Here is a 26,248-nt window from a genome sequence, read left to right as displayed (position 1 = left end):
TGTGGCTTGCTTTGCGAGATATTATTGACTTTGGTGAATAAAAACACAGAGCGGTTCGAGGATTTGAGTTTATTGATGCTGGTCACAGTTATGCAGCATGACACACTGTAGAGTAACATCAGCGTTTGATTGGTTGAGCTTTGATGATATCAGCACCACCATGAAGACCCGCTCATCCCTCCAGCAGACATTATATCTACAAAATCACAAGAGAGGAAAGATCTCATCAGTAAAATATCACGTTTCATCCCGTATGTCTTTCTAAACTGGCCTTAAAGGTACAGTATAACTTTCAAGTGTCTCCATAAAACACAGATGTAACTCAGTCACGTTACTCTCGACAGTTTTGACCGCTAACATTGTAATGCAAAAATTGCATGTGCATTATATTTATATTTACATACAATATATAAACTAGTATAAAACAAACATTTATAGCGAATAACACGTTAAACCAGGTAATTTCCTCAACAAAATAACCGCATTTTAAACCGACATCTATTTAGTAACTGCAGCAAGGTTATCATTAACTAAAATTAAACCTAATACCATAGAAACAAAATAAACGTCAACTGAAATGAAAGAATATATTAAAAAGCATGACCCTTACAGTGCATTATGGGTATTCGCTAGTTGTTGAGTGTTCCTCGGTTGTACACTCATTATTGCGGTGCATTATGGGATTGAATGAGTGCAAAGTTCACAATGGTTTTGGACGCCACTACAAATGGCAGTGCCCTATGTGTAGGGGTGATTTTGGACAGCTTAGACCAGATAAACACAATCAGTGCGCTGTGACGGATCGAACCTCAGCGGCTGGACTGCCTGATGACGTCACTGCATCCGCTGCTACCCCCTCCAATGACATCAGAGCATACGCTGATGCTCCGCCCACCGCCGTCTCGCTCGCGCCGGGACCACCAGACTGCGCTTCAGAGGGGGCGACGACTTCGACTCCGCCTCCTGCACCTGCAGCCAATCACAATCATCATTACGGACACTCATGTGTTGTCATTTTAATAACAGGCATAAGATATTTTTTTAACATTTAAATGTAACAAAACAATATACAAAACTTTTAAATGTTACAGAAAACAATAAATGTAACAAATGTTTTAAACAGATTAAAGTCTAAAAGAACAACCATTAAAGAATCAGAACATCTTACGATATGCCATGTTTTAGTCCAAATTAAAACGTTAAATTGTTTAAGTATAAACAAAAGTTTGAAAATAAATATGAAGTCTGTAAGGTATTGGTGTTGTTTGATGAACACAGCAAATACAGTTATCCGAACAGCTGTTTGAAAATGCGTAACAACTGTTTGACTTCATTTCTTTGTTTTTTCGCAGAATATACACGGTTTGTTAAAGGCAAGATGCTACAGGTGAACAGAGTAAAAAATTAATTAATAAATATCGCCACTTCCCCCGCTGATTGATAACATTAAGAACTGCACACCTTTTATATATTACAATTTGCTTGAAATGTTATGTTTAAATATGCAAATGATGAATTATCTAATATCCAATGCACAAATTTGCATACATTTACAGTATATTAATCTGAAGATTGCATAAAGCCAGGCTCAAAATTCTAGTTCGTTAGATCAAGATCAGGTTTTTCCAGAGGGGATTTTGGATTTCTATTTTTATCACGCAATAAATCAGAAAATACTGTCAACAGACAGAAAACAAACACATTTTCACCATGTTTTTAGAGTAATATGTTGTATAAATCAGTGTGAATGATATATGAACAAACGCCTCAGTAAAAACCCTCAGAATACAGAGAGGAATAAAACTGTAAGTTTTGGTGTTTGTAAGTGCTGTAAGAAAGTGTAAGAAAACTTTTAAAATATGTATTGGAATTTAAATCTACAGATACAAACAGATAAAGTGCATTAGACTACGATATACCGTATTAGCGAATATCTGCACGAGTACTTTTTAATCAGGATTTTTGTCGTAAAGGTTTTTGCATAATTCTCGCAAATTCTCTCTGAAATTTTTGCACGAAAAAAAAAAAAATTCTGCATATTTGCATCCGTAGCACGCATTTTCATAGGAAAGGATGACGAACATGAAAAAAACGAAAAAACGCACATGAAAATTTCGGACTTCGGACCTCGAGTCTGAAATTCTTGTTCAAACTTTTTGCACGTAAAAAAAAATGAAGATGATCTCAATCCCGTTTGCACACTGCCTCCGAAACTTTTGTCCGTCATAAACAAATTCGGATCAGGTTTGATTTTCTGTTTTCGCATCCGTACCAAGCATTTTGTTAGGAAAGGATGACGAATACGAAAAAAACACACGAAAATTTCAGACTCGGTTTGCAAGAACCTTCAGTGTGCAAGGACCTTAAGGCGTAGCTCACCGGCAGTAGCTGATGAAAGCAAAGCGCTCTTCTCGACCTCCACCTTCATCGCCGGCGTCTTGAGCGTGGCGATGTTGTGGAGCTCTCCGGCGCCCTCCAGCAGAGCTTTATACGTGCTGATCTCGCGCTCCAGCTGGACCTTGGTGCTGAGCAGCAGCTGATAGTCGCGGCTCTGCTGCAGCGCGCTCTCGCGCACCGAGGTGAGCTCGCCCTCCAGACTGCCGGCCAGCTGAGCCAGAGAGAAGACCTGAGCCTGATACCGAGCCTGCGCCTCCACCAGACGCTGCTCCAGATTCCCCTTCTGCAGCACAACACAGTCATGTTGGTTATACTAATAATCATTACTAAACTTAGCACAAAAGAGTTTGTGTAGCTTACACTACTGTTTTAAAGGTAAAAATCTCTTCTGCTCACCAAGGCTGCATTTATTTGATCAAAATACTGTAAAAATTGTGAAATTTTATTACAATTTAAAACAGCTGATTTCTATGTGGATATCTGCTGTGGATGCGCAGCTGTATTTTCAGCATCATTACTGCAGTCTTCAGTGTCACGTGATCTTCAGAAATCATCCTAATATGCTGATTTGCTGCTCAATAAACATTTCTGATTATTATCAATGTTGAAAACAGTCGTGCTGCACAATATTTCTGTGGAAACTGTGATACATTTTATTTTTCAGGATTCACAGATGAATAGAAAGTTCAAAAGAACAGCATTTATTTGAAATACAAATCTTTTTATAGCCTTTACTGTCACTTTTGTGCAATTTAATGCATCCTTGATGAATAAAAGTATTAATTTCTTTAAAATTGTACTGACCCCAGACATTTGAATGTGAATGCATATATTGTAAAACTATTTTATTTACATTATATTTTATTATTAAATAAAATTGACTTTTACATTTATTTTGTATTAATTTTTTATTTTTTACTTTTGTCAGCGCATTCTGGGATTTTTTTCTTTCATACATGCAATGCTGGCCAAAATGAGGAACCATCATTTTGATTGATTTTTAATTGTTTTTGCACATCTTCATGTCAGGGGTGAATGATACATTAAAATGACAGACTTGGCGAAAAGACGACGTTCAAAAGTAACATTCTCTTAATGTTTGCAAAGTAACGTTCCCTTTGCGTTTTCTGGGAGAAAAAAAGTTTTTAAACATTTTAAAAACGACATTTTTTGAACATTCAAAAGTAACGTTCTCATAACGTTTGCAAAATAATAAACAAACTAACATTCACATAACCAAGAAAAAGTGTTTTTAAAACATTTAAACAGGACATAACTTAATGGGAACGTTAGCAATACGTCCACAGAGCATATTTTCGTTAGCAGTATGTAAATGTTATGTTAAGCCTGATGTTAAAATCTGTGCACGCTGGTCAGGTTGAGCATGTGAACACACACGAACAGCAGAAGGCGGTGGTCCCATACCTCCATCAGTGCGGCGTCCAGCTGCGTATGCAGACTCAGGCTCAGTTTGCGGTTGTCGGTGATTTCGGAGCTGCCGCTGACGGTGGTCTCTGTGATCAGCTCCACCTCCGCCTGCTTCTTCTCCACCTGAACCACAGCAGCAGCAGCCTCAGTGTTTTCAACTCATTTTCAGGGAATGTTGCTAAAAGCAGCTTGATTTGTTGCTAAAGTATGACGTTATGATGACGCAAAACCTCATCATTGCATAGAATAAACAATATATAATTAAAAATATGTTCACTTAGATTTGTTCATAAAAATAATATGAATTTAATATAGACTATTTGTAAAAGTGATATAAACACAACATTTTTATGATTAGATATTTTCATATTTAAACACTAAACTGAGTTATTGAACAGTTGCACATTTTTGAACAATTACTTTTGATGTATTTTCTTATAAGCTATAAAACTACACATTCCGGACAATTATAATTTTAAGCCGTGTATTGGTGGTTAGTTACCTGTATTTTAAATTCCACATTGTATTTTGTGTTAGGTTTACAGGACACATCTGTAAACTTAACACATAATATCCTGCCAGAAAATGACCAGTACCTTCTCTGTTTTTCTTACAGTGTGCCTAACTGATCAACAATAATAAGAGCAAACTAATAACAACGTGTATCTTAAATGAAGAAATATTATTCAACTATTGCAGCTAGTAACTTGCTAGTCATCTCTGTACTGCTAGGCACTTCTCTCCAGCTCTCTACAGACTGACTTTTTGTGTAATTTAGAGGGAAAATGTATGCCTTTTTATCATTTTATTCACTTTGAAAAAAAAAAAAAAAAAAGTTGCTACATCTTGCAACAAAACTGCTAAGATGGCCACACTGGGCGGCGTCAGTGTGAGTAAACCACGCCGGAGCTGTGCTGTTTGCACCTGTTTGGTGTACCAGTTCTCGGCCTCCCGGCGGTTCTTCTCGATGGCCATCTCGTACTCGGAGCGGATCTCGGCCAGCACTCGAGACAGATCCGTGCTCTCGATCTCCTTCACATCCACCGTCACGGTGCCCATCATCTCCCCGCGCAGGGCTATCATGTCCTGAGCACAAGAGCAAAGGTCATTTACTTCACAAAACCAGTTTAAAGATGCCTGGAACTGACATTTTAGCTTGTGCTGTTTAGTTTATGTTCAGCAAGACAAGCATAAAATTATATAAAAATATGTAAATTTATATAAAGTGGTTATTTACACTAAGTGAAAACAGCATATTTTCTTAGATGCTATTTACAGTAAGCGCAAATAGCAATGCTGAAAAGTGTAAATAGTGATAGATTCTATTTACTCTACACTTTGTTAAAATAACAGTATTTTCTGCTATTTATACTATTATTGCAAATAGTGGCAATTAACTGCACTTCGGTATTGTAGTACATTATAAAATTATGCAATAATAACGTATTGAGTGTAAATGATAATTTTAATTTAAATTATTAAATGGATGCTACTTTATTGGGACAATAAATCCCTCCCTACACCTACCCGAGACTTTATTTTCTACCCGTCACTATCAGCCAATCAGATAACATGGTCGAAAACACCCCCCTGGTTTGGCCTGGATGGGCGGAGTTACTGTAAATAGCTTCTGCCAACAAGGCGGGCTATTTGCACTTAGTGTAAATAAGACACTCCGTAAAATAATTATATTACATTACTAATATATAATAAATAAAAAAATATATATGTGTATTTAAATATAATGTAGTTATATTATTTTTTTATTATAAATTATATTACATTACAATTATAATATTAAATAAATTATATTATACATATAATAAATTATCATATAAATAAATATTTTTAAATCAATTAAAATATAATCTTGCGCTTCTAATGAAAAGCAGAGTTCATGGCTGTGAGAAAGGAAAGTGTGTCTCGTCACCTGCTGGTGCGCCTCTTTGAGGGCGGTGCACTCCTTCTCCAGGCCCGTGACCTCCTGCAGTAAGACGGTGTTGGTGGAGTCGTACTCTTCTTCAGGGTCCTCAGACCGGCGATGTCGCCCTCCACAGACTGACGCATGGCCAGCTCCGTCTCGAACCTGCGCGGCACGGCTAAAACGCTCAGAAACACGTGCACTGTTCACACCACAACTACAACTGCACGTATTAGTAATAGTTCTGCTATGAGAAAAGAAAATCTGCACCACAACTATAACGATAATGATACAGAAGAACGATATCGCTGGAATCACCAACAGAACGATTTTCTTTTCAGCTGGTGAACGATAAAAACATTGACAGCCAATCAGAATCCATTCTGCTTTAAAGAGCTCAAGCATTTAAAACAGCAGATGACTAAAGTATAGTTAAAGTTATCGTTCTGTGGACACTAATATAGTTATCACTATAGTTCTAGTTATCGTTCATTATCGTCCACTTGTGTCGATGCTAATATACTGTAGTTAAAATTTGCTGATATTGACGCTTATATAGCTATCGTTATAATTATCGTCATAGTTAATGTCCACTGCTGTGGATACTGTATAGTTATTGTTATCGCTCATGGTGTGAATGCTAATATAGTTATCATTATAGTCATCACTCATGGTGTGGACACTAATATAGTTATTGTTATAATTATTGTTCATGGAGTGGACACGAATATAGTTATCGTTATAGTCATCACTCATGGTGTGAATGCTAATATAGTTATCGTTATAATTATTGTTCATGGAGTGGACACGAATATAGTTATCGTTATAGTCATCACTCATGGTGTGAATGCTAATATAGTTATCATTATAGTCATCACTCATGGTGTGAATGCTAATATAGTTATCGTTATAATTATTGTTCATGGTGTGGACGCTAATATATTTAGCGTTATAGTTATTGTTCATGGTGTGAATGCTAATATAGTTATCATTATAGTCATCACTCATGGTTTGAATGCTAATATAGTTATCATTATAGTCATCACTCATGGTGTGGACGCTAATATAGTTATCGTTATAATTATTGTTCATGGTGTGGACGCTAATATAGTTATCATTATAGTCATCACTCATGGTGTGGATGCTAATATGCTATAGTTATCACACATGGTGTGGACGCTAATATAGTTATCGTTATAATTATTGTTCATGGTGTGGACGCTAATATAGTTATCATTATAGTCATCACTCATGGTGTGGATGCTAATATGCTATAGTTATCACACATGGTGTGGACGCTAATATGTTTAGAGTTATAGTTATGGTGTGGATGCTAATATAGCTATAGTTATCACACATGGTGTGGACGCTAATATATTTAGCGTTATAGTTATTGTTCATAGTGTGGATGCTAATATAGCTATAGTTATCACACATGGTGTGGACGCTAATATATTTAGCGTTATAGTTATTGTTCATAGTGTGGATGCTAATATGCTATAGTTATCACACATGGTGTGGACGCTAATATATTTAACGTTATAGTTATTGTTCATGGTGTGGATGCTAATATAGCTATAGTTATCACACATGGTGTGGACGCTAATATATTTAGCGTTATAGTTATTGTTCATGGTGTGGATGCTAATATAGCTATAGTTATCACACATGGTGTGGACGCTAATATATTTAGAGTTATAGTTATTGTTCATGGTGTGGATGCTAATATAGCTATAGTTATCACACATGGTGTGGACGCTAATATATTTAGAGTTATAGTTATTGTTCATGGTGTGGATGCTAATATAGCTATAGTTATCACACATGGTGTGGACGCTAATATATTTAGAGTTATAGTTATTGTTCATGGTGTGGATGCTAATATAGTTTAGTTATCACACATGGTGTGGACGCTAATATATTTAGAGTTATAGTTATCACACATGGTGTGGACACTAATATAGTTATCCTTATAGTTACAGTTCTCGGTGAGGATGGGCCTTTAACCATGTTTTACAGTGATTAATTAAAGTTTTGAATGTGGCTCATTCAGTCAGAAACTGATGTGAATCAAACTTACTTCATTCTGAAATCATCAGCGGCCAGTTTGGCGTTGTCTACGGCTAAAGCGATGCGAGTGTGGTCCTGCATGAGAAGCAGAAGCTAGAGAAAGAGAAGACAGATCATGTTAGATGCGCAGCACATTACTTTAATACTGTTTTATTGTTATTTGCTATTGATATACTGTATATTTCCTTTTCTTGTCATTGTTTTGTGTAGCTATAATACTATATGTATATGACAATATCATATGTAAAACAATCATGCCAATGAAGTATTTGTAAAATTGAACATTGAAACGCATGCAGAGAATCCGGGCACCTTCTCGCGCAGCGGCTTGATCTGGATCTCGTAGGGCTCCAGGTTGAAGCTGCTCTGGACTCTGTTGACGGTGAACGAGCGGAGTTTCTCGTTGAGCTCGTGGTTCGTGGTCTCCAGGCGCTTCACCTTCTCCAGGTAGGTCGCGAGACGGTCGTTTAGAACCTGCATCTGCTGTTTCTCATTGACGACATTGGACACAGCTTCTGCAAGAAAACCTCCGCCCGCCCTGAAACTCGCCCCGACAGAGCCTCCACCTCCTGCGTAACCAGACCCAAAACCTGATCCGAAGCCCAATCCAGCACCGGACCCAAAGCCCAAACCGGCTCCAGATCTGAAGCCCAAGCCAGCACCGCTCTGCAGACCTCCACCCATCACTGACTGACTACCGAAGCTGGAGAAGCCGACGGGACCCAGCGAACGGCCGCTGGCCGCGGAGAGAGTCCTGCCAGAGAAACGCTGAGATCTGAACGCCATGTTAAGAGTGGAGCGATGTGAGACGGTGAGTGGAGACGATATCAGCGGAGGCGCCGGTGTAGAGTAGTGCAAGACGCTGGAGACGGCATGTTTTATAGCCGTCTTCATGTGCGTCAGTCACTCAGTGATGGGCCCCTGGGCGAGAGCGTATGGCCCCGGGAACAGAACCGTTTCTATACATAATGACATGCAAATATTTTTAAAAAGTACATTGATGAAGAACCATGAGAAAAGTGAGGAAACATCTCTGAGGAAGAGCTGAATTCAGGTGTAGTTAATGCTCATCTTGTTACAGTTAGAAACACAAAACTACACGAGATATAGGCCTACTGTATATTAAAAGCACTGATGCAGTGCAAACCTGATGTTTACTTGGGTAATGCCACGCTGTGCCGTGCAGTGAGTTGCATTAGTGCAGTTCAGACAGGTAGTAACTGCAGCACACTTTATGTTGGTTTTTGAAGAACTTCAATCAGATGTGGTTTTATTTTTTATAAAAATCCTCATGGTTCAGGAGCTGAAATGGTATCTCTGGATGTTTGAGAGTCTCACGCTCACAGGAGCCTCGGGCACACATGCTGCAGGGTCTTCTGTGTTTCTCATCATCTCTCTCTTCACCATCTGCACATTAAACAGGCAAATTAATCATTGCTGTGAGGATTAAACAAAACTATGTAAACACTCAGTGTGTGTGAACTGTGTGTCGGTGATCTCATCAGCAAATACTCTCTGACCTTTTGAAATACTTTTGAAAAACGCTCTTTCAAACATCAGATTCTATTTAAATATATATATATATATATATATATAGGCCCTACAAATGTGCATATGTTGCCTGATTTGATTGAAGTGCAACTCATTTGTTGTCAGACTTCGGAGTTGAAATGTTAGAAATGATTTTATTGACGTACACGTTCATCATCACAAAGTCATCATTATCATCATCATCATCATACAGCAGGAAAAACACACAAGGATGATGTCAAAACTCATATTAGAAAATATTCCAGCAGCCTGACACACACACACACACACACACAGAGCAGGAGGTGATGAGACATATCAGACGGTAAAGCCATGAGTCCTTCATATACGATCCTCAAAAGTCTCTTATATTCATTTACCATAGTACATGTCCAAATTACAGTATTGTGATGCTTTTTGTGAGGTCATTACCCTTTCACCCTCATCCAACCCATCAGTCCTGAAACACACACTCATATGAAGGAAATGTCTACACACATACAGCACATGAGCCACCAACACTGATGCTTATGATGGAGGTCCAATGGCTTTTTAATACTGATCCAGGATCAGGTTCTCAGGACTGTGACTCACTGATCCATATTATAAAAGAGAACAAGAGTTCGCAGCAGGAGATCTCCTAAAATCTTCTAGCCAAACAGAGACTAGATAGTGAAACCCAGCAGTGATACTCACTAAAACTACAGTACCGGTAGACTTGAGATTCAAAAGTTTGTATTTATAAGAGGAGAGAATATAGATCATAAAAATCAGAGAGAAACGCTTGAAGTGCTCAGTTTGTGTGACCATCAAGAGATATTTGGACTGAACCGAACGTTCACATGCAAACAGGAAGTGTGGTTTCCTCAGTCTTTAGTAACGTGAAAACCTTAGGGCTCGTCTGTCTTCATGCAGAATCAGAAAACATGAGAAGGTCCTTCTGGTTGATCATAAACGGTTAACTCAACTCGCTTCATTATAGAGAGAGTTTGTGTTGTCGGTTTAGTGCTGGTAAGACGTTTATTTAAAGGAATGGCACTTATAGTGGGTTTATTTGAGTAGAGCAGGATGATTTGAGCAGGAGGGTTTATTATTGGTGAGTGTTATTGGGAGTTTATTCCAGAGAGAGTAGCTTAGGAACATTCATGTCATGTTTTAATTACAAGATACCAACTTGTAAAAGCATTCACATCCTCATAGAACGTGTAATTACGACTTATAAATGGGGAATTTTCTAAGAGCTACGATATGGCCACTGTACCACCTCACCCCCTCAGATTCATGTTTAGATGTTGATAGTGTTGCCATGGAAATGCATAATTCCGAGTCCAAGAACGTGAACAGCTTCAATTAGAATGTCACGTTTTGTCATCTCAAAATTAGCGTAATTATGACATGGTGTGAATGCAGCATGTTTATCTAGGAGGGTGCGGTTATTTTGAGTGGGCGGGGTTACTTGTGTGGGCAGGAGGGATTTTTCTCATCAGGAATGGTTTATTTTGAGTGGGTAGTCTATTTCGGTGTGGCTAGTTTTGTAAATGGGAGGGGTTTATTCAGGTAGGTGTGGCTTATTTAAGTGGGAGCAGTTTATCTCAGCAGAAGTGGTTTATTTTGAGTAGGCGGAGCCTATTTGGGTGTGGCTACTTTTTTGGGCGTGCCATGTTTCTTAGTGTGCCAGAGATGGGCGGGGATAGTGAAAGCGTCCACGCTCATGCTCAGGGTATGAGATGGAAGTGTATTGAACTGTTTCCTGTCGGAGCTGTATTTATAAATGGCCTCCACAGCTGCCGAAGAAATGACACGCGGGCCGACGCCGCAGAGTCGATGCAGCTCCTCCGACTGGCCGTCTAGGGTGTAGATGGCACGGAACTGACAGTTGGAATCACGCAGGAGAATCAGGAAGTGACTGGCGGAGCTTTTCTCCATCTCCTAGAGAAACATGAGGGAATGTGAAAGTCAGAAAGTGAAAGTGCACAAAGGGAGTAATGTCTGTGTAGAAAGATGAACAGTGACGCACCTCTATGATCTTGTTTTTCTGGGATTCATTGACTTTGCCAGCAAGGCAGCAGCGTGAGAGCGCGTTGTGAATGATGAACTTGTTGGATTTAAAACTGGGTTCCTTAAATAATTTAGGACCTGAGACAGAAGATAAAATTGTGAGTAAACTGACAACTGGAAAACCACACAGATCAAATGAGGTACTGACTACAGCCAGCAGGTGGTGCTATTTCTTCATCTTATCAAAACAGGTCAAACCACTTGATTTGAATTCATACTTACCTGTTCTACACAGTGCAGTTAAACCTCTAAAGGGTGTTATTATGATTACCACCACTTAGAAAACCTTATTATCTTCAGTCACGCTCTAGCAACCACCCTGAAGATCCTAGAAATTGCCCGCCAATTACTTAGGACAGCCGAGCTACCTGCTGGCAGAAGACCTCAACTACGTTCTATAAGCCAACTTGCAATCATTCACAACAGCCTAGCAATGCCCCTGCAAACAAAAGACCACCTTAGCAACTGATAAGCAGTGCCCTATCATTCACTGAGAAAACCTATTGCCTCTATAGGAACATCTCATAAATCACTCAGAACATCCTTTGAGGTGCCTAACAATCATTAAAATCAATTCAAGACCACATTAGCAACACTCTGGCACCACAAAAACATCCTAGCAACTTCCTAGTAACCACTCAGAACAAATTGGCAACCACATACAGAACTACAGATGACTTAAATTGCTCTAGAATTTCATACTAACCCTAACTTTTTTCAAACATGGAAACTGATCTTAAAATCAACAATTAGCTCTTTACCTGTGTATTCTGGGAGTGAGGCTGGAGAGGAGGCATTGGAGGCATGTTCCCAGTCTTTTCCCCCATTCTGATTAGCCAACTGCCCTGATGACATCACCTTTGAGGGCGACTCTGAACAACTGAGTTGTAGAGTGAGAGAGAAAGCTTTTAAGTAAAGACAAAGATGCATGAAAGACAGAAGACAGAAACATGGAAGCTGGGTACAGTACCTTGCTGGCTTTTCAGCTGATAGAGATGTGCCACCTTTCTTGTTAATGACAACTGTGTGAGTCAACAAAACTGGTTTTAGGGCAAAATACAAAACAACTTCAAACTCTACTCCCATCTGACACTGCTCAACAAACAGGTTAACAGTCCTGTCCCAAATTAATTTTGGTTGGGTAAATGTTGCTGTTTCACTCATACAGACAGATAGCAATTCTGTTTGGTGACGCTAGTAGTTACCCAGTTCACCTTTAAGTACTAGTGATGTGTGATTACCTGTTTTGTTCTTCCCCGGTGAGCGTGTGTGAGTAAGTTCATGGTTGTTGTGCGGTTTGTGTGCATGTTGTTTTTTGCCGCTGTGCTTTGCTGGTTTCTGTTTGAGAACTTTCCCTAGATCAGCCATTATCTTCAACTGATGACGCATTTCATACTCTGCCCTGGTGAACGCTCCTCGCCGCATGGGCGTTCCTGGGGGCGTGGCTTTTGATGGAGGGGGTGGGGTGTATGAAGTAGGCAGCGACTGTGAAAGCAGCGGAGTTTGAGAAGGTCGCAGGTCATCCAGAGAAGCCTGTTGACTGTTGGAGAAAGCAGAGAACAGTGAGTCCTGAATGAAGGTCCTAAATGAACGGGTTTGGACAAGTAGATATTCTTACCTGTTCTCAGGGTCTTGCCCATGTCTTGCACGTTTCTTGATCTCTTGAGCACGTCTTTGCTGCCGCTCCAACAGCTGAGCTCTTTTCTGGGCCATCTCCTCCTCTGAAAGACCCTCCTCCTGAACACCCACAAAGACACACGTTACAAACACTTCAGACATGTACAATTAGCCAAAGCACAAGCAGACCTTCACAAACCTTGAAGAACACATCGAGTCCCATCTTGCTCTCATTCTCTGTCTGGTCGCTCATGGAATCTGATGAGAATATTTCTGCACCCTGTTCCAGATCAGTGTCATCTCCCACTGTCCCCGCACCCTCTGTCTCATCTTTCACCAGGGCGCTGCTAAGCAGCATGTCGCTTTCAAATGAGCACTCTGACGGGGCTCCTGAGCTATTCCCACCTCCCAACAATTCAGCTGGGAGTGCAGAAGGAGGTCCAGCCTCCAGCTCCAGGTTGAAGATCGGGGTGTGATGATCGCTGGAGCCAGATTCTGAGGTGCTCTCTTGAGGCGGAGCAGGTTGCAGTGGAGAGTCCTGGGGCGTGCATGGACCACCAAGTCGCAGCGAGGAGCAGGTCTGCACCTGGCATTGGCTCGGAGAGACTCGCCGCAGATGGGGAAGCGTGTCCACGTTCTGTGGGGGAGTAAGGACACGTGTGAGGGGCTGGAAACCGAGGTCTGTGGGGCGGGAGGGACGTTGCCGTTTGGGGCTCTTGGGAGCAGCACCACGGGATTTGCGTGGAGCAGATGCTGCTGAACTTTTAGGGGATCTAAGTGTGTCAGAAAGTTGTCCGGAGCGTGATGGAGATCCAGAGGGTGAAATGATATGGGTGGACTCTCTAGAAAGATGAGGCGGTGTAGCAGGGGATTTGGAACCAGCCTGGATGACCCAGGCCTTGCTGGAGCTAGGTGTCTTATTTGAGGGGGTGTTTTTCGGAGAACTCAGAGTTTTCTTTCCCATGAGCTTTTGCTGCTGTTCTGTAAGGCGTTGCATGTCCCTTTGTAGGGACTGTAGGGTGGAGGTTAGCTTGGCTACTGCCTCATTATATTCCACCAATGGTGGCTCCTCCTCGTTCTTCGTTTCAACAGAGAAGGTAACCTGTTTCTCCAGTTTAGGTGGAGCTACTACATCACCAGCGTTCTCCAACTTCTTCTGCTCTCCATCATTTTCTTTCTTCTCCTCCTCCTTTTTCTTTTTTTCCTCCTCCTTCTCTTTGTCCTCCTCTTGTTGGAGCTGCTGCTCCATTCGTGTCAGTCGTTCATCCAGAGTGAGGGACTGTCCATCATCTTCCAGTTCTTCCCCCTGTTTCTTCTGGAGTTGAAGGAAGGCAGTCTTGCCCAGCCTCTGCCTGTGCTTGGTGAAGATGGCCTCGATCCGCCTCTTTTGAGCTTCGATAGCTCTACGTTTCTCTTCCAGACGTGTACCTAGCTCCTGCGCCTCCACTGCCCCAACGGGGCTCATCATTGCAGGGCTCAACAACGACTCCACTTCCTGGGACTTGGAGTTACTTGGGGATTCTGGCATCTTCTTCCTGCGTTCAGCAAAGTTTGTCATGCGACCAGTCTTTGGCCCGTTGGCTGGGCTGGAGGAGGTTTTGGGAGAGTCTTCAGGCGTGTCGCACTCTAAACCTTCATGGTTTTCTTGTGAACCAACAGGTTGTCGTTTGCGGTTCCCGCAGGTATCAGGCCCTCCTCCAATTGGTCGATACATCATCCCTGACCGGCAGGGGGCAGAGCTGCTCAGTCGGGCTTCACCCCCCTCAGGGAAGTGGAGGTAAAAGCCAGATGGCGCTCCCTCTGGCCGCAGCCGGGGTTCATTGTGTACTGGACGGGCAGTATGAAAAATCTGAAATGCTTCTTCTATGGTAGGTAACTCTCCTAGAGGAGCGTGACCAATGAGTTTACTCAGATCCTCTGGGGGCGTGTAAGGACCAGGGTTGGTTACCATCGTGAGGCTGTCTGTGCTGACGGAACGGAAGAGAGGATTGCCCATAACTACATCAACATCACTGTCCAGTGGGAATGGGATGCTGAAGGCCACGGCAGAGAGAGGACGGCTGAGACAGAGAAACAGAAAAAGATTGAAGATCCCTGTTGCTCGATGAATGAATTATATAAATAAAAATGTTTAATGATTTACAGTACCATTTAGTCATAATTTTGATCATAAAAATTAAATTAGTTGTACTTTCTTAAACTGAAATATCATAATAAAAAGACATACCTAATTTGCTTTTTGCTCCAGCCCCGTCCTTCTACATAATATCAGATATGAAAATAATAGATCAGTTACATACAAAACACAATAAGGATGCATAATGTCAAATATAAAACTACAAATTCTACAAAAAGCACAACTTGTAGTCCAAAGCCTAAAATGAGAAAACAAATGAGAATCCACATTCCAGAGAGCTCTCACCAGACACAGAAGAGGACTGAGGCAGGAGCGACTGCTTCAGAAGGAAAGATGGAGCTCCACTGCAAGAAAGATATCAAATCTCATGATGCAGTTCAAGTGCTAACAAGAGAAAGCATCTTATTAGTGTTTTATAAAGAGAGCTTTACCAGTTGCTGTTGCCACTGATCGGACTTGTGCAGTCGACCAGATCTGATGCATCTGTAAACAACAGAGAGCCTGTTTAGGATCCGAATGTGCTGTTTGTTTTTGTGTTCACTCATATGTTTATGTATGTTTATTTCCACCTGTAAGGTCCAGTGTGTGTTTGGGTTTGACAAAGTCTGGTTTCTGCACTTCGAACGTTGCAAACAGCTCCGAAAGGAAGCACATAATGTTCACCTTTTGGGGTCAAAAGACAAAATGCTTACATATTTATCATACTATTATACATTTCATGATTCTCAAGAAACACTATGCTGCATGTCCATCTCACTTCTAAAATGGGTGGGACATCACTTACCTGTAAAGTGGGCAGGGCACAATGCACCTGCAAAGTGGGTGGGGCATATCTCACCTGTAAAGTGGGCGGGGCATACAGTAAATCCTCCAGTTGTAGGGGGCAGCAGCTCTTTAGGTGACTTTCACAAAACTCTGTAATCAGCTGGAGATTGTACATACTGTCTGCCACGGACATGGTGTCCTTCAAACACACATCTACAGAGAGAACGAAAGATGAGAAATTAACATTTGTAAAAAGTGGGTAGTTTTCTTTTAAGGTTTCTGTTTGTCTGCAGACAGCCAGATAAACGTGTGTTTTACCCTCCAGGGGCAGAATCTGAGGACAGTAGAAGTGAATTGCAGCAGCGATGGCGCAGCCGTTAGACAAATCCTTCACTCCAGAAATCACCACAAACACCGGAGTCTGTTTAGACTGAACCTTATCTTTCCTGTAACGGATCTGAGACAGACAGACAGACACACAGACAGCAGGAAAACTGTTCAGATGTGTCCAGAAGAAAGATCATTTAGAATATATTTATTTAGAAAGAAAGATTGTCAAAGAAAACCAGGGAGGGAAACAGCAACAAAAACATACAGTCTTCTTTCAAGTGAATCAGATTCACTTTTGTTCTGTCTGATTGACTCGCAGAATCAGATTCATTCACTGTTCATTTCAGCACTATCAGTGAATGTGCCTTTGATAGAAAAGTGCATCAAACTCATCACAGTCCGTCAGTGACTGATCACTGAGTGAATGTCAGCGTGCAGGAGTCGCTCTCAGAGAGCTGTTCAGATCCGCTCAACACACACACACACAAACAATCACTTCACACACACACACACACAAAGCAAAACCAGCACAAACCAGCCAGTGCGTACAATACAAACACACACTCACAATCTCATGAAAACATGTCTGGCTCACATTTCACCCCAGAATCAAAAGAAAGAAAAAATTAATTGCACTGTACATAAAGATAATGAAGCCTATATTTAGAACTACTACGCTTTTTACAATTTTTACAAAGTCTAACTTTACATTTTTTTCCCACAAGTTCTCTTTACTGTAAATGCAGAAAATCTCATTATCTTAATACCTAAAACAAAATCATGTTTTCAATCTGCATAATTCTCAATAGTGATTCTCCTTACTGAAATATAGCACTTTTAACTATGTAATTCCAATCAAATTTGATTAAAATCAGTGTAAATTATAGGTTGTACAACAAACACTGCTCATGCATGCCACTGCTTAATATCTGCACTATTTCACAGTAATGGGTTTATGGGGGTTTAATGTCATGAAAACTTCATTATGCAAATTTAAATGCTAAAAGCGGGCTATATTTATTTAAAATTTAGTTTCTTGTTTTTTTGATTTGGGAGGAAATCTGGAAAATGTTCATGGTTTCATGAGATTCAATCACACACAGACGACAGCAGGACAGGTGAAGGGTGATGGGGAAGAACAAAACACTGATGTGTGTGTGTGAGTGTGTGAATATGTGAGGGGGAAATATAGGCTTCAGCGAGGTGGAGCGCCATCCAGAGTCCAGCCATGGATATACAGCAGGTGACAGTAAGAAACAAACCAAAGAGTGTGAAAGAATTTGTGTAAAACTGTAAGAAAACCTGAATTAAATGCAAAAGTAATAATGTAATCCGCAACCAAGAATACACTACAAGAACCATGTGTTTCCTGCAGAGATCTGTGACAGGAGCGAAATCAAACACAGGACAGTGATGACGTCATGCAGAGGTGTGTGAGTGTGTGTGTGTGTGTGTGTGTGTGTGTGTGAGTGATGGAGACAGGAGGCGGGCGGATACGTTACCACAGGAGGCTTATTCCCCGACTCCTTCAAACAAAATGCGATGGCATGCTGGGTGCAGTATGGCAGAGAGAGCACACGGGTAAATGCCCAGGGGTCGTCGCTACGGCAACCAGATTCACACACAGTCACATGACAAACAGAAGTAACAGGGGGCGGAGACAATGCTGGATCCCCACCCCCTGATTCCTATTGGCTGGACCGATATCAGCGCACATGTCATTCAACGGAAGAGGTCAAAGGGTACATTGTGTGTTCTGAGACAAAGGAGAAAGGCCAAATATTGGTAAATATGCACAACGTTCAAAAGTTTGGGGTCAGTAGTATTTTTTTTTTTAAATCAACGCAAGGATGCATTAAACTGATCAAAAGTGACAGTGAAGACATTTATAATGTTTCAAATAAATGCAGTTCTTTTGAACTTTCTATTCATCTGTGAATCCTGAAAAATAAAATGTATCACTGTTTCCACAAAATATTGTGCAGCACAACTGTTTTCAACATTGATAATAATCAGAAATGTTTCTTGAGCAGTAAATCAGCATATTAGAATGATTTCTGAAGATCATGTGACACTGAAGACTGCAGTAATGATGCTTTGATCACAGCAATCAATTACATTTTTAACACATATTCACATAGAAAGCAGTTATTTCAAATTTTAAATATATTTCAGTTTTTTTATGTATTTTTAATCAAATAAATGCAGCCTTGGTGATCAGAACAGATTTTCAAAAGCATCACAAAATCATACCAACCCCAATCAAAACACATCAATCAATCAGAATAAGGCACTTCTGTCGGGGACGTCGGCATACAGACACTCTTGTTAAAAGGCTCAGACTCTGGTTTGTATCCATGATCAGAGTCATACACAATCACATATGCAATGAGGATGTCTTATAAATCATGAGAAGCCAGTGAGTCCCGTCAGTAACTGAGACTCAAGCTGATGTGTGTGTTATTAGCTGTAATACTCACTGGGACCAGTTTCCAGTACCAGCGCTGCGGGCACTGAAAGGAGAGAGATGAGCGTTAGCGTCAGTAACACAGTGAGTGAGTGAGTGTGTGTGTGTGTGTGTGTGTGTGTGTGTGTGTGTGTGTGTGTGTGTGTGTGTGTGTGTGTGTGTGTGTGTGTGTGTGTGTGTGTGTGTGTGTGTGTGTGTGTGTGTGTGTGTGTGTGTGTGTGTGAGTGCGTGTGTGTGTGTGTGTGAGTGTGAGTGTGTGTGTGTGTGAGTGTGTGTGTGTGTGAGTGTGTGTGTGTGTGTGAGTGTGTGTGTGTGTGTGTGTGTGTGTGTGTGTGTGTGTGTGAGTGTGTGTGTGTGTGTGTGTGTGTGTGCAGTGTGTGTGAGTGTGTGTGTGTGTGTGTGTGTGTGTGTGTGAGTGCATGTGAGTGTGTGTGTGTGTGTGTAGTGTGTGTGTGTGTGTGTGTGAGTGTGTGTGAGTGTGTGTGTGTGAGTGTGTGAGTGTGTGAGTGTGTGTGTGTGTGTTCACTCACAGATGGCTGAGCCGGCTGCAGGTCCGTGCAGGGGTTTGGCTTCGGATTATCTTCAACATTAGCGCTTTCTCGCAACTTCTGATTCACCTGCGCAAGAAATGAAACTCAGACGACTTCAGGATCATGCAGTCTAACACATCCAGATCTGAACTCGAGCAGCTCATTCTGAACTTCATGTATGTTTAAACACTGATTCCAGATCCTTTTCACTGCATTCACACTGCAGTTAAATCCGGTTTCACTCCACTTCTTTAAAAGACGCTTAATATTTGGTAATATCAGTGATTTGATGGTGCTGACACTATCAGATGAGAACAAAACTTACTGAACTGATCTGTATAATGACACTATTGTGTTGTTAGAGCTGCTTTGCTGAGGAATTTGATTTTGTCTTATATTTGATGATGTTTGCATCATTGATTCTGTTATTTTCCTGTTTTTAACTATGAAGCTGCTTTGAAAGAAAGGGTATAAAGCACTGTAGAAACAAAGCTGACTTTTGGCGGTGCTGCTGTGAGCTAGATCTGGTTCTAGATTGAGGATCAGGAATGAACCTTGTTGATCCAGAAGAGCAGTGCGTTCTCCCAGCTCCTGTTGGACCCGAACTGATCCGTCTCCTTTGTCATCTTAACCTGACCCACGGTTTCCATTGTGCTCAGTGACATCAGAGAATCAATCACGGCCAGATGGGCCCCCTGTAACCAATCAGAGAAGAGAGAGACGTCTGTCAGCCAATCAAATCACGTGCATGCATTAGTGCAGTGAGTGTGTGTATGATTCACTCACCATGTTAATGGGTTTCTGGCTGAGCTGCGTCTCATCGACCGGCTTCTGCTGGTCCGTGTGGAGCGGGATCAGGTCATACCGGCTGAGGAGCTGCAGCAGAGAGCTGAGGTCTCTAGGTGGCGCTGTGACGCCGGACAGAGCGCGAGAGGAAAACACTCTGCAGTACAGATCGCCGGACAGCAGGAGGCGCTCCAGAGCGGGACAGACGCCTCCGTCCTCCTTCAGACTCTCTACAGACACAGATCAATGCAGTGATCAAACATAATTAACCGCACTGAGATTAAACTGAAAAACTAAAAGTTTGAGGTCAGTAACATTTTCTTTTTTAAATTAATACTTCTATTCATCAATAGCTATGTTTCCAGCACCCTGTTTTTTTGCGTATTTTGAAGTATCGCATGAGAAACGAGTGATTGGAAAAAAATTCCTTAATTTGCAAAGGTTTTTATGCTCGCTTGAGGTGGTTTTTGACTTGTGCAAAAAAGGGTTAATGCGAATAATGAGAGATGGAAATGCATTTGCCAACAACTCGTCAAAATGTCATTGATTTGCGCTAAGGAATGGCATTACCTGATTAACCAGCGGATTAATTGCCTCTTTTCTTAATCCCAGTTTATCAGGAAGTGATGTTGTTGTTCTCTCTAACTCGTTGGATGGGAATTGTGCACACAAGTTAAATAAACTTTAAACTTTTATGGAAACCTGGCTATTGACACATTAAACTGATTAAAAGTGGCAGTAAAGATATTTATAATGTTTAAAATATTTCTGTTCTCTAAAGAAAAAATCAGCTCTGATCACAGCAATCGTTACATTTTGCAATATGTTCACATAGAAAACTGCTGTTATAATTATAATATTTCACAAGATGCTGCATTTTTTCAGCACAACAGAGAGAAGACAATAAAGTGACTGACTGTGATGTGACCTGCATGAGTCTGACACGCAATCAGAGAGAGAGTCATTCACAAGAGACACTTCATGATGTGTTTCTCTCAGTCACGCAAACCCCTCACACACACACACACACACACACACACACACACACACACACACAGACAGCGACCCACATCAGATTCTTTGCTCAGAGCAGCACAAATGATCTGAGAAAAACCCCGGTGCTCACACACAGAGCAGAGCAGGACCCCTGTGTGTGTGTGTGTGTGTGTGTGTGTGTGTGTGTGTGTGTGTGTGTTTGGTGGGCCACTACTAACATCACTAGAGCTGAATGAAGAGTCTTCACTGCTCTCCAGTTCTCATGACCTACATCTGAATCACTACAGACACGCTGACACAAACACAGCAGCTCATCACCGAACTGATGCTCTCACGGCAGATTCAGTCAGTGTTTACCTTCAATAAATGATAGATCTGGACAGATTATGTATTTCTGGGTCATTGTGTGAAAATCATAATCACAAAATAAACCCTGACAGGTGATCAGTACCATCCCGAAGGGGTTATTTCTGATAACAACTGACTGAATGAACATTATCACACATCAAATTACTAAACAAGTAAATGTATGGATATATATGAAATATACATTGATTTGCACCTCAGTTATTTTGTTGAGAGAAGAAAGAGAGCGTGGAGAGATATGAAAGACTGACTGAATGCCAAGATTGACCAGTTTACAATCAAGTATTTCAGAGCAACATATGTATTATTAAGACATTAAGATCTATATAAGATACAAACACACGTAGGTGCCGTTTCTGTCCCCAGGACATTATATGCATGAAAAGCATGTAGTCCATGTCGCTATTTTATATGTATTTGCCAATTTTATCCTAAAATCTCAATTCTGTTTCAGTCCTGTTACTCATATAGTTGTATATGTGACCCTGGACCACAAAACTAGTCATAAGGTTCAATTAATTTAATTAATTAAGTTTTTTTTTCCATTACATCATCTGAAAGCTACATAAACAATCTTTCCATTGATGTATGGTTTGTTATGACAGAACAATATTTGAAAATCTGAGGGTGCAAAAAAATCTAAATATTGAGAAAATCAGTTCTTAGCAATGCATATTACTGATCAAAAATTAAGTTTTGATATATTTACAGTAGTACATTTACAAAATATCTTCATGGAACATTATCTTTACTTAATATCCTAATGATTTTGGTGATAAAAGAAAAATGTATAATTTTGACCCATACAGTGTATTGTTGGCTATTGCTGCAGATATAGCTGTGCTGCTTATGACTGCTTCTGTGCTGCAGGGTCACGTACAGTAACAGTAACAGGAGTGAGTGGTGTCATCTGATTTATTACTGTAAATATTAGGCTACATCCATATTAACTCAGTTAAATATGAAAATGCATCTTTTTCTCTATATTTTGGTCTTTCTGAAGCAATGTTTTTGCTCAGAGAAAACGTATGGTTGTTCCTGCATTATTCCTGCAAGTAGCCTATGACATGAAAAAAAAAAAAAAGTAGGCCTACTTGCAATTTCTGTCCTGCTTCAGTTGAGTGTGACCTGCACTAACAGAAAACAATATCCACAGAAAAACTCAAAAGGCAAAGTTTGTTATACAGATTCTGAATAATTAAATATTATTCATAATTCATAATTCTAGTCATCAGTGATTCGCTTTAAAACGCTTTTGGGCCTCTTCAGACAATGACGCTCCATCTGCAACTCCGACGCTCCTGAGCGCAAAAACAAAGACATCCCCGCCTGCGCGCTGTGTGTGTGTGTGTGTGTGTGTGTTAATATTAGGGGTCGCTGGAGGTAGTGTGCTAGTGTAGTGTGTTGGAGCTGATGCTTCATTACTGCTATACGACCAGCTGCTGATTCACTGGATCTCACACACAGCCGCGGTGACGCCCTGCGCTCACACACACACACACACACACACACACACACACACACACCTCTCCGTCTCTGCGGCAGCGCGCGGTGCTGATGCTGCGGACGCACGCAGAGGTTTACCTTCTTCAGGTCCGCGGCTCCGGTCGAGCAGCCAGCGCACTCCGGCGCGGGTCTTGGCTCGGGTGGGGTCGTATCGGTCCAGCGGGCAGATGTCCGGCACCGGCGCGCCCCTCTTCGCCGCGGACGCGTCCATCTCCATCAACAAGCGGACGCGAGAGGAACAATGAAAGGACGGGCGAAAAGGCGCTCCCTACGGCGTCATTGTGCGGTGTGACCGGCAGATGCGCCACACACCGGAGAGCGCGATGATCCGTCACCGAACGCGCCGCGGAGCGTCCCCCTCGCGCATGACGCAGCCTCCGAGCGTCAGGTGTCCGCCGGAGCTGTCAATCACACCGCGGCCGTCCAATCACGCGTCAGGGTGGGCGGAGCCAAGACAGAAGGACAGAAAGAGGGAAAAAATGGGGGAAAAAAATGAAGAAAGAAAGAGGGAAAGAAAGAAAAAGAAAGAAAGAAAGAAAGAAAGAAAGAAAGAGATACTTCTCTCTCTGACTGTGAACACTGAGGAGCACGAGCAGCGCTCATCCAGCAGAGGGAGCCCAGCTCCTTCTATACTATATGAGTGTAGGCTAATTCTTAACTGCTCATAAATACATTCATTTTGAGTATATTGTTTAATTCAGTTATTTTTATAACAATTAAAAATGAAATACTGTTTTATTATATATGTTTCAGATGGATTTGCTAGATCTTTCTGTGAGTATTTTATAGCAACATTTTCTGTGAACAAACCTTTTTATTTTAACAATTTTGAATAAAAATAAACAAATAAATAAAGTTTATACATCTAACAGTAACATTGCATGGGAAAAAAGGCTGTCAACTTTATATATTTTCCAGATATTATTTGTCATTTCCCCCTCATTAGCAACAACATAAAAGCCAATCATTTAATTTAGCAAACAGCATGCATCCTTTATAAATAATGTTTCTCTCACACAGTAAAACTGATCTTTAGGTTGCCTATATACACTGTAAAAAAAAACTTCCACATATTTTAACTTAAAATTTGAAGTTCTGTACAAGTAATTTAACTTGTAATTTCAACTCAAATATTAATCTGACTTAAAAAAAAAAAAAAAAGTTTGTTAAACTGAATGAACTTGAATCAATGTGATGCATTATATATATTGTACTTCATGTATAATATACTTTAGCTGTTTCTAAGCTTTAGGAAGGTGTTCGGAGGGCCTTGCATTAAAAGTGAAAGCCCTGATCCGGCGGCGAGGAAACACAGCAGATCTCTGCGGCCTCAGGTGACGAGGGAATGCAGAAGAACCGGTTCATCTCAGCTGCTAATCAGAGCACATTACAGGAGCAGTGCAGTCATTATCAGTGTCATCTCTGTTTGGGTGATCTGGTTTAGAGTCACTCATTTCCTCAGGAATCTGACTCAAAAACACCAGGACAGACTTTCCAGGACGCTTCACACACGCTGCTTGTTTTACTGATTAATGACTCTAATGACTCGGCAGAGCTGTATGTACTTCTGTGCATGTTTACTCTCTGCTGAAGTGTGTGCTCAGGTGTTGTGTAACCAGGGATGGGCGGATCCTCCTCCGGTGACGTCAGATCCGTCGCATCCTGGACACGACTCAAGACAGCAATCTCACCGCAGAAGAAGAAGAAGAGATCCTTGCTGACGCTGTTGCTCGGCGACAGCAGAAGAGCATCCCTGTCTCCAAAGAGACCGTTGCTAGGCGACAGGAGGCGGCTGCACAAGAGATTCTGTGGTACACTTCCAGCAGTGTTGAGTAACTCGTGTTTCACTGCTGTAAATTCACATTAATAACTGTGAGCATGTGACGCCTTCATCCTGTGATAGTGAATGTGGGGCAGACAGATACACGCGTCTGAACTCACACAGTCCAGATCCTACAGGATATTGTAAAATGATGACCAATGCAATAAGTCAGTCATATGCTGATTTGAATAAGTCTGTTTACACCACATAAGGGGAAAAAACAAACAAACAAAAAAGCTTTGGTAAATCATAATTATAATCATTATGTGAAAGTTATGAGATACTAAGTCACAGCCTAATTACACTATAAAAAGTCAATATTTCCAAAATGTCCCCTGATCTTGAAATCATCATGATGGCAGCCTCCATGAATTCAATTATTTTATTTGGACTTATGTCATATGTAATAATTATGACAAACTTGAAAATGGGATGCTAATTTATAATTATGAAATAAAAAGTCACAATTAAAGGACAACCAGTCATAGCTGACTAAACATATTTATATAATTTGAATGTTCACAACTGGGCCCTTCTTCATTTGCGGTGGCAGGTGTCCCTCTACTTTACAACAGCTGAAATACACTTTAAATACCAATCAATTATAAAATATTCTGTAGGGTAATCACGATTTGTGCACTAGTTACGTTTTTGTTTTAAAATACATATTTAATTGAGTTTGAGAGATTGCATTTGTAACAAAATATGGATGTTCCCGCCGTACCTCAGAGGGGTATCATGGAATGTAATCGCAACAATATAACATCTTAACACAAATAAAGTGGTTATATTGTGAATATAGATTTTATTTAACATGCACAATTTTATTAAATTGTTTTAAAAAATACATATGTTGCTATATTTAAGAAAGGGGGTGCTATTTTGACTACTTCCTGTGTGTAAAGGTCACTGCAGGTGCTGGCTGATCTGAGGACATTCTTTCTTATTCATTTTATTAAGTTTAGCTAAATTTCTGACAATTTCATGTGTCGCACTTTATTAGTGTCTGTGGTGTTATGTTGATAACTTGTAGATTTTACATATTTTAATCAAAATTTTGATAAATACATACTTATTAATATTTCCAAAATGTCCCCTGATCTTGAAATCATCATGATGGCAGCCTCCATTTTAGAAAAGTCTAGATTTATGCCGCTGTGTCTGTGGTGTTACCGTCTTTCCTGGTAACATCACAGAGCCTATAGTAACTTGCAATATAAAGTCTGTGGTGTCACTCAAAATGACATAAGAACATTTTGATTTTTAGATCATTTCAAACACTTAAGCTTTCATTTGAACGGATATAGCATATTAAACTAATTTTAAATGCATAGCAATCAGAAAAAATACAAAAAAAACACGCATTTTTACAAATTCTGCCTCATTCACCAGTCTCACAGGTTTGAAGGACATGAGGGTGTGTGAATGGCACAATGTTGAGTCTGTTAAAGCAGGTAAAATCATCTTCTGCATCTCCACCCAGATCCTGAGGAGCTCCGGACCGACCTGCTCAACCTGGTTA

At 40.8% G+C, this 26,248-nt stretch overlaps 3 protein-coding genes across 5 annotated transcripts; 1 reads left to right on the top strand and 2 right to left on the bottom strand.

Annotated features, from left to right (window-relative positions):
- Positions 1–42: 42 nt before the first annotated feature.
- On the bottom strand, positions 43–8,997 carry wu:fk65c09 (keratin, type I cytoskeletal 47 kDa). The gene is given in 10 exon segments (XM_058773263.1): positions 43–196; positions 809–969; positions 2,380–2,680; positions 3,823–3,948; positions 4,750–4,911; positions 5,756–5,844; positions 5,847–5,911; positions 7,827–7,909; positions 8,129–8,775; positions 8,964–8,997. Coding segments are annotated over 9 exon segments (1,575 nt in total). The 5' UTR covers positions 8,711–8,775; positions 8,964–8,997; the 3' UTR covers positions 43–190.
- A 493-nt stretch (positions 8,998–9,490) lies between these two features.
- On the bottom strand, positions 9,491–23,285 carry LOC131538770 (calmodulin-regulated spectrin-associated protein 3). 3 transcript variants are annotated; one of them, XM_058772916.1, is made up of 19 exons: positions 22,983–23,285; positions 20,037–20,266; positions 19,805–19,945; positions 19,251–19,337; positions 18,734–18,766; positions 17,756–17,803; positions 16,242–16,380; positions 15,997–16,136; positions 15,728–15,821; positions 15,590–15,641; positions 15,444–15,502; positions 15,249–15,279; positions 13,221–15,081; positions 13,023–13,141; positions 12,646–12,944; positions 12,375–12,426; positions 12,166–12,284; positions 11,364–11,482; positions 9,491–11,275 (listed from the first exon to the last, which is right to left on the bottom strand). In XM_058772916.1, exons 1-19 carry the CDS (start codon positions 23,119–23,121, stop codon positions 10,973–10,975), a joined length of 4,065 nt encoding a protein of 1,354 aa, XP_058628899.1. In that variant the 5' UTR covers positions 23,122–23,285; the 3' UTR covers positions 9,491–10,972. The 3 variants fall into 3 exon arrangements, with proteins under 3 accessions (XP_058628899.1, XP_058629005.1, XP_058628967.1); XM_058773022.1 differs by lacking the exon at positions 22,983–23,285 and adding an exon at positions 22,925–22,943; XM_058772984.1 differs by lacking the exon at positions 17,756–17,803.
- On the top strand, positions 23,204–25,514 carry LOC131539128 (GTPase activating protein homolog 4-like). The gene is made up of 3 exons (XM_058773502.1): positions 23,204–23,546; positions 23,658–23,678; positions 24,151–25,514. The coding sequence occupies exons 1-3, from the start codon at positions 23,204–23,206 to the stop codon at positions 24,240–24,242; spliced, it is 456 nt and encodes a 151-aa protein (XP_058629485.1). The 3' UTR covers positions 24,243–25,514.
- The last annotated feature ends 734 nt before the right edge of the window (positions 25,515–26,248 follow it).

This window comes from Onychostoma macrolepis, chromosome 01, assembly GCF_012432095.1.
Source record: "Onychostoma macrolepis isolate SWU-2019 chromosome 01, ASM1243209v1, whole genome shotgun sequence".
NCBI classification, from domain to species: domain Eukaryota; kingdom Metazoa; phylum Chordata; class Actinopteri; order Cypriniformes; family Cyprinidae; genus Onychostoma; species Onychostoma macrolepis.
Note: the sequence above shows the minus strand (reverse complement) of the source record. Positions and strands in the feature narration are given on the sequence as shown.

What these genes read in the sequence shown, in the direction of transcription:
- LOC131538770 (XM_058772916.1), bottom strand. Translation starts at nt 23,121, where the DNA reads ATGGAGATGGACGCGTCCGCGGCGAAGAGGGGCGCGCCGGTGCCGGAC. An exon ending in CGGGGAATAAGCCTCCTGTG is followed by an intron (nt 16,381 to 17,755) that starts GTAACGTATCCG and finishes TGTCTGTCTCAG; the next exon opens with ATCCGTTACAGGAAAGATAA. An exon ending in TCAGCTGAAAAGCCAGCAAG is followed by an intron (nt 12,285 to 12,374) that starts GTACTGTACCCA and finishes TCTACAACTCAG; the next exon opens with TTGTTCAGAGTCGCCCTCAA.
- LOC131539128 (XM_058773502.1), top strand. Translation starts at nt 23,204, where the DNA reads ATGCGCCACACACCGGAGAGCGCGATGATCCGTCACCGAACGCGCCGC. An exon ending in TCCTTCTATACTATATGAGT is followed by an intron (nt 23,547 to 23,657) that starts GTAGGCTAATTC and finishes TATATGTTTCAG; the next exon opens with ATGGATTTGCTAGATCTTTC. An exon ending in TGGATTTGCTAGATCTTTCT is followed by an intron (nt 23,679 to 24,150) that starts GTGAGTATTTTA and finishes GCTGTTTCTAAG; the next exon opens with CTTTAGGAAGGTGTTCGGAG.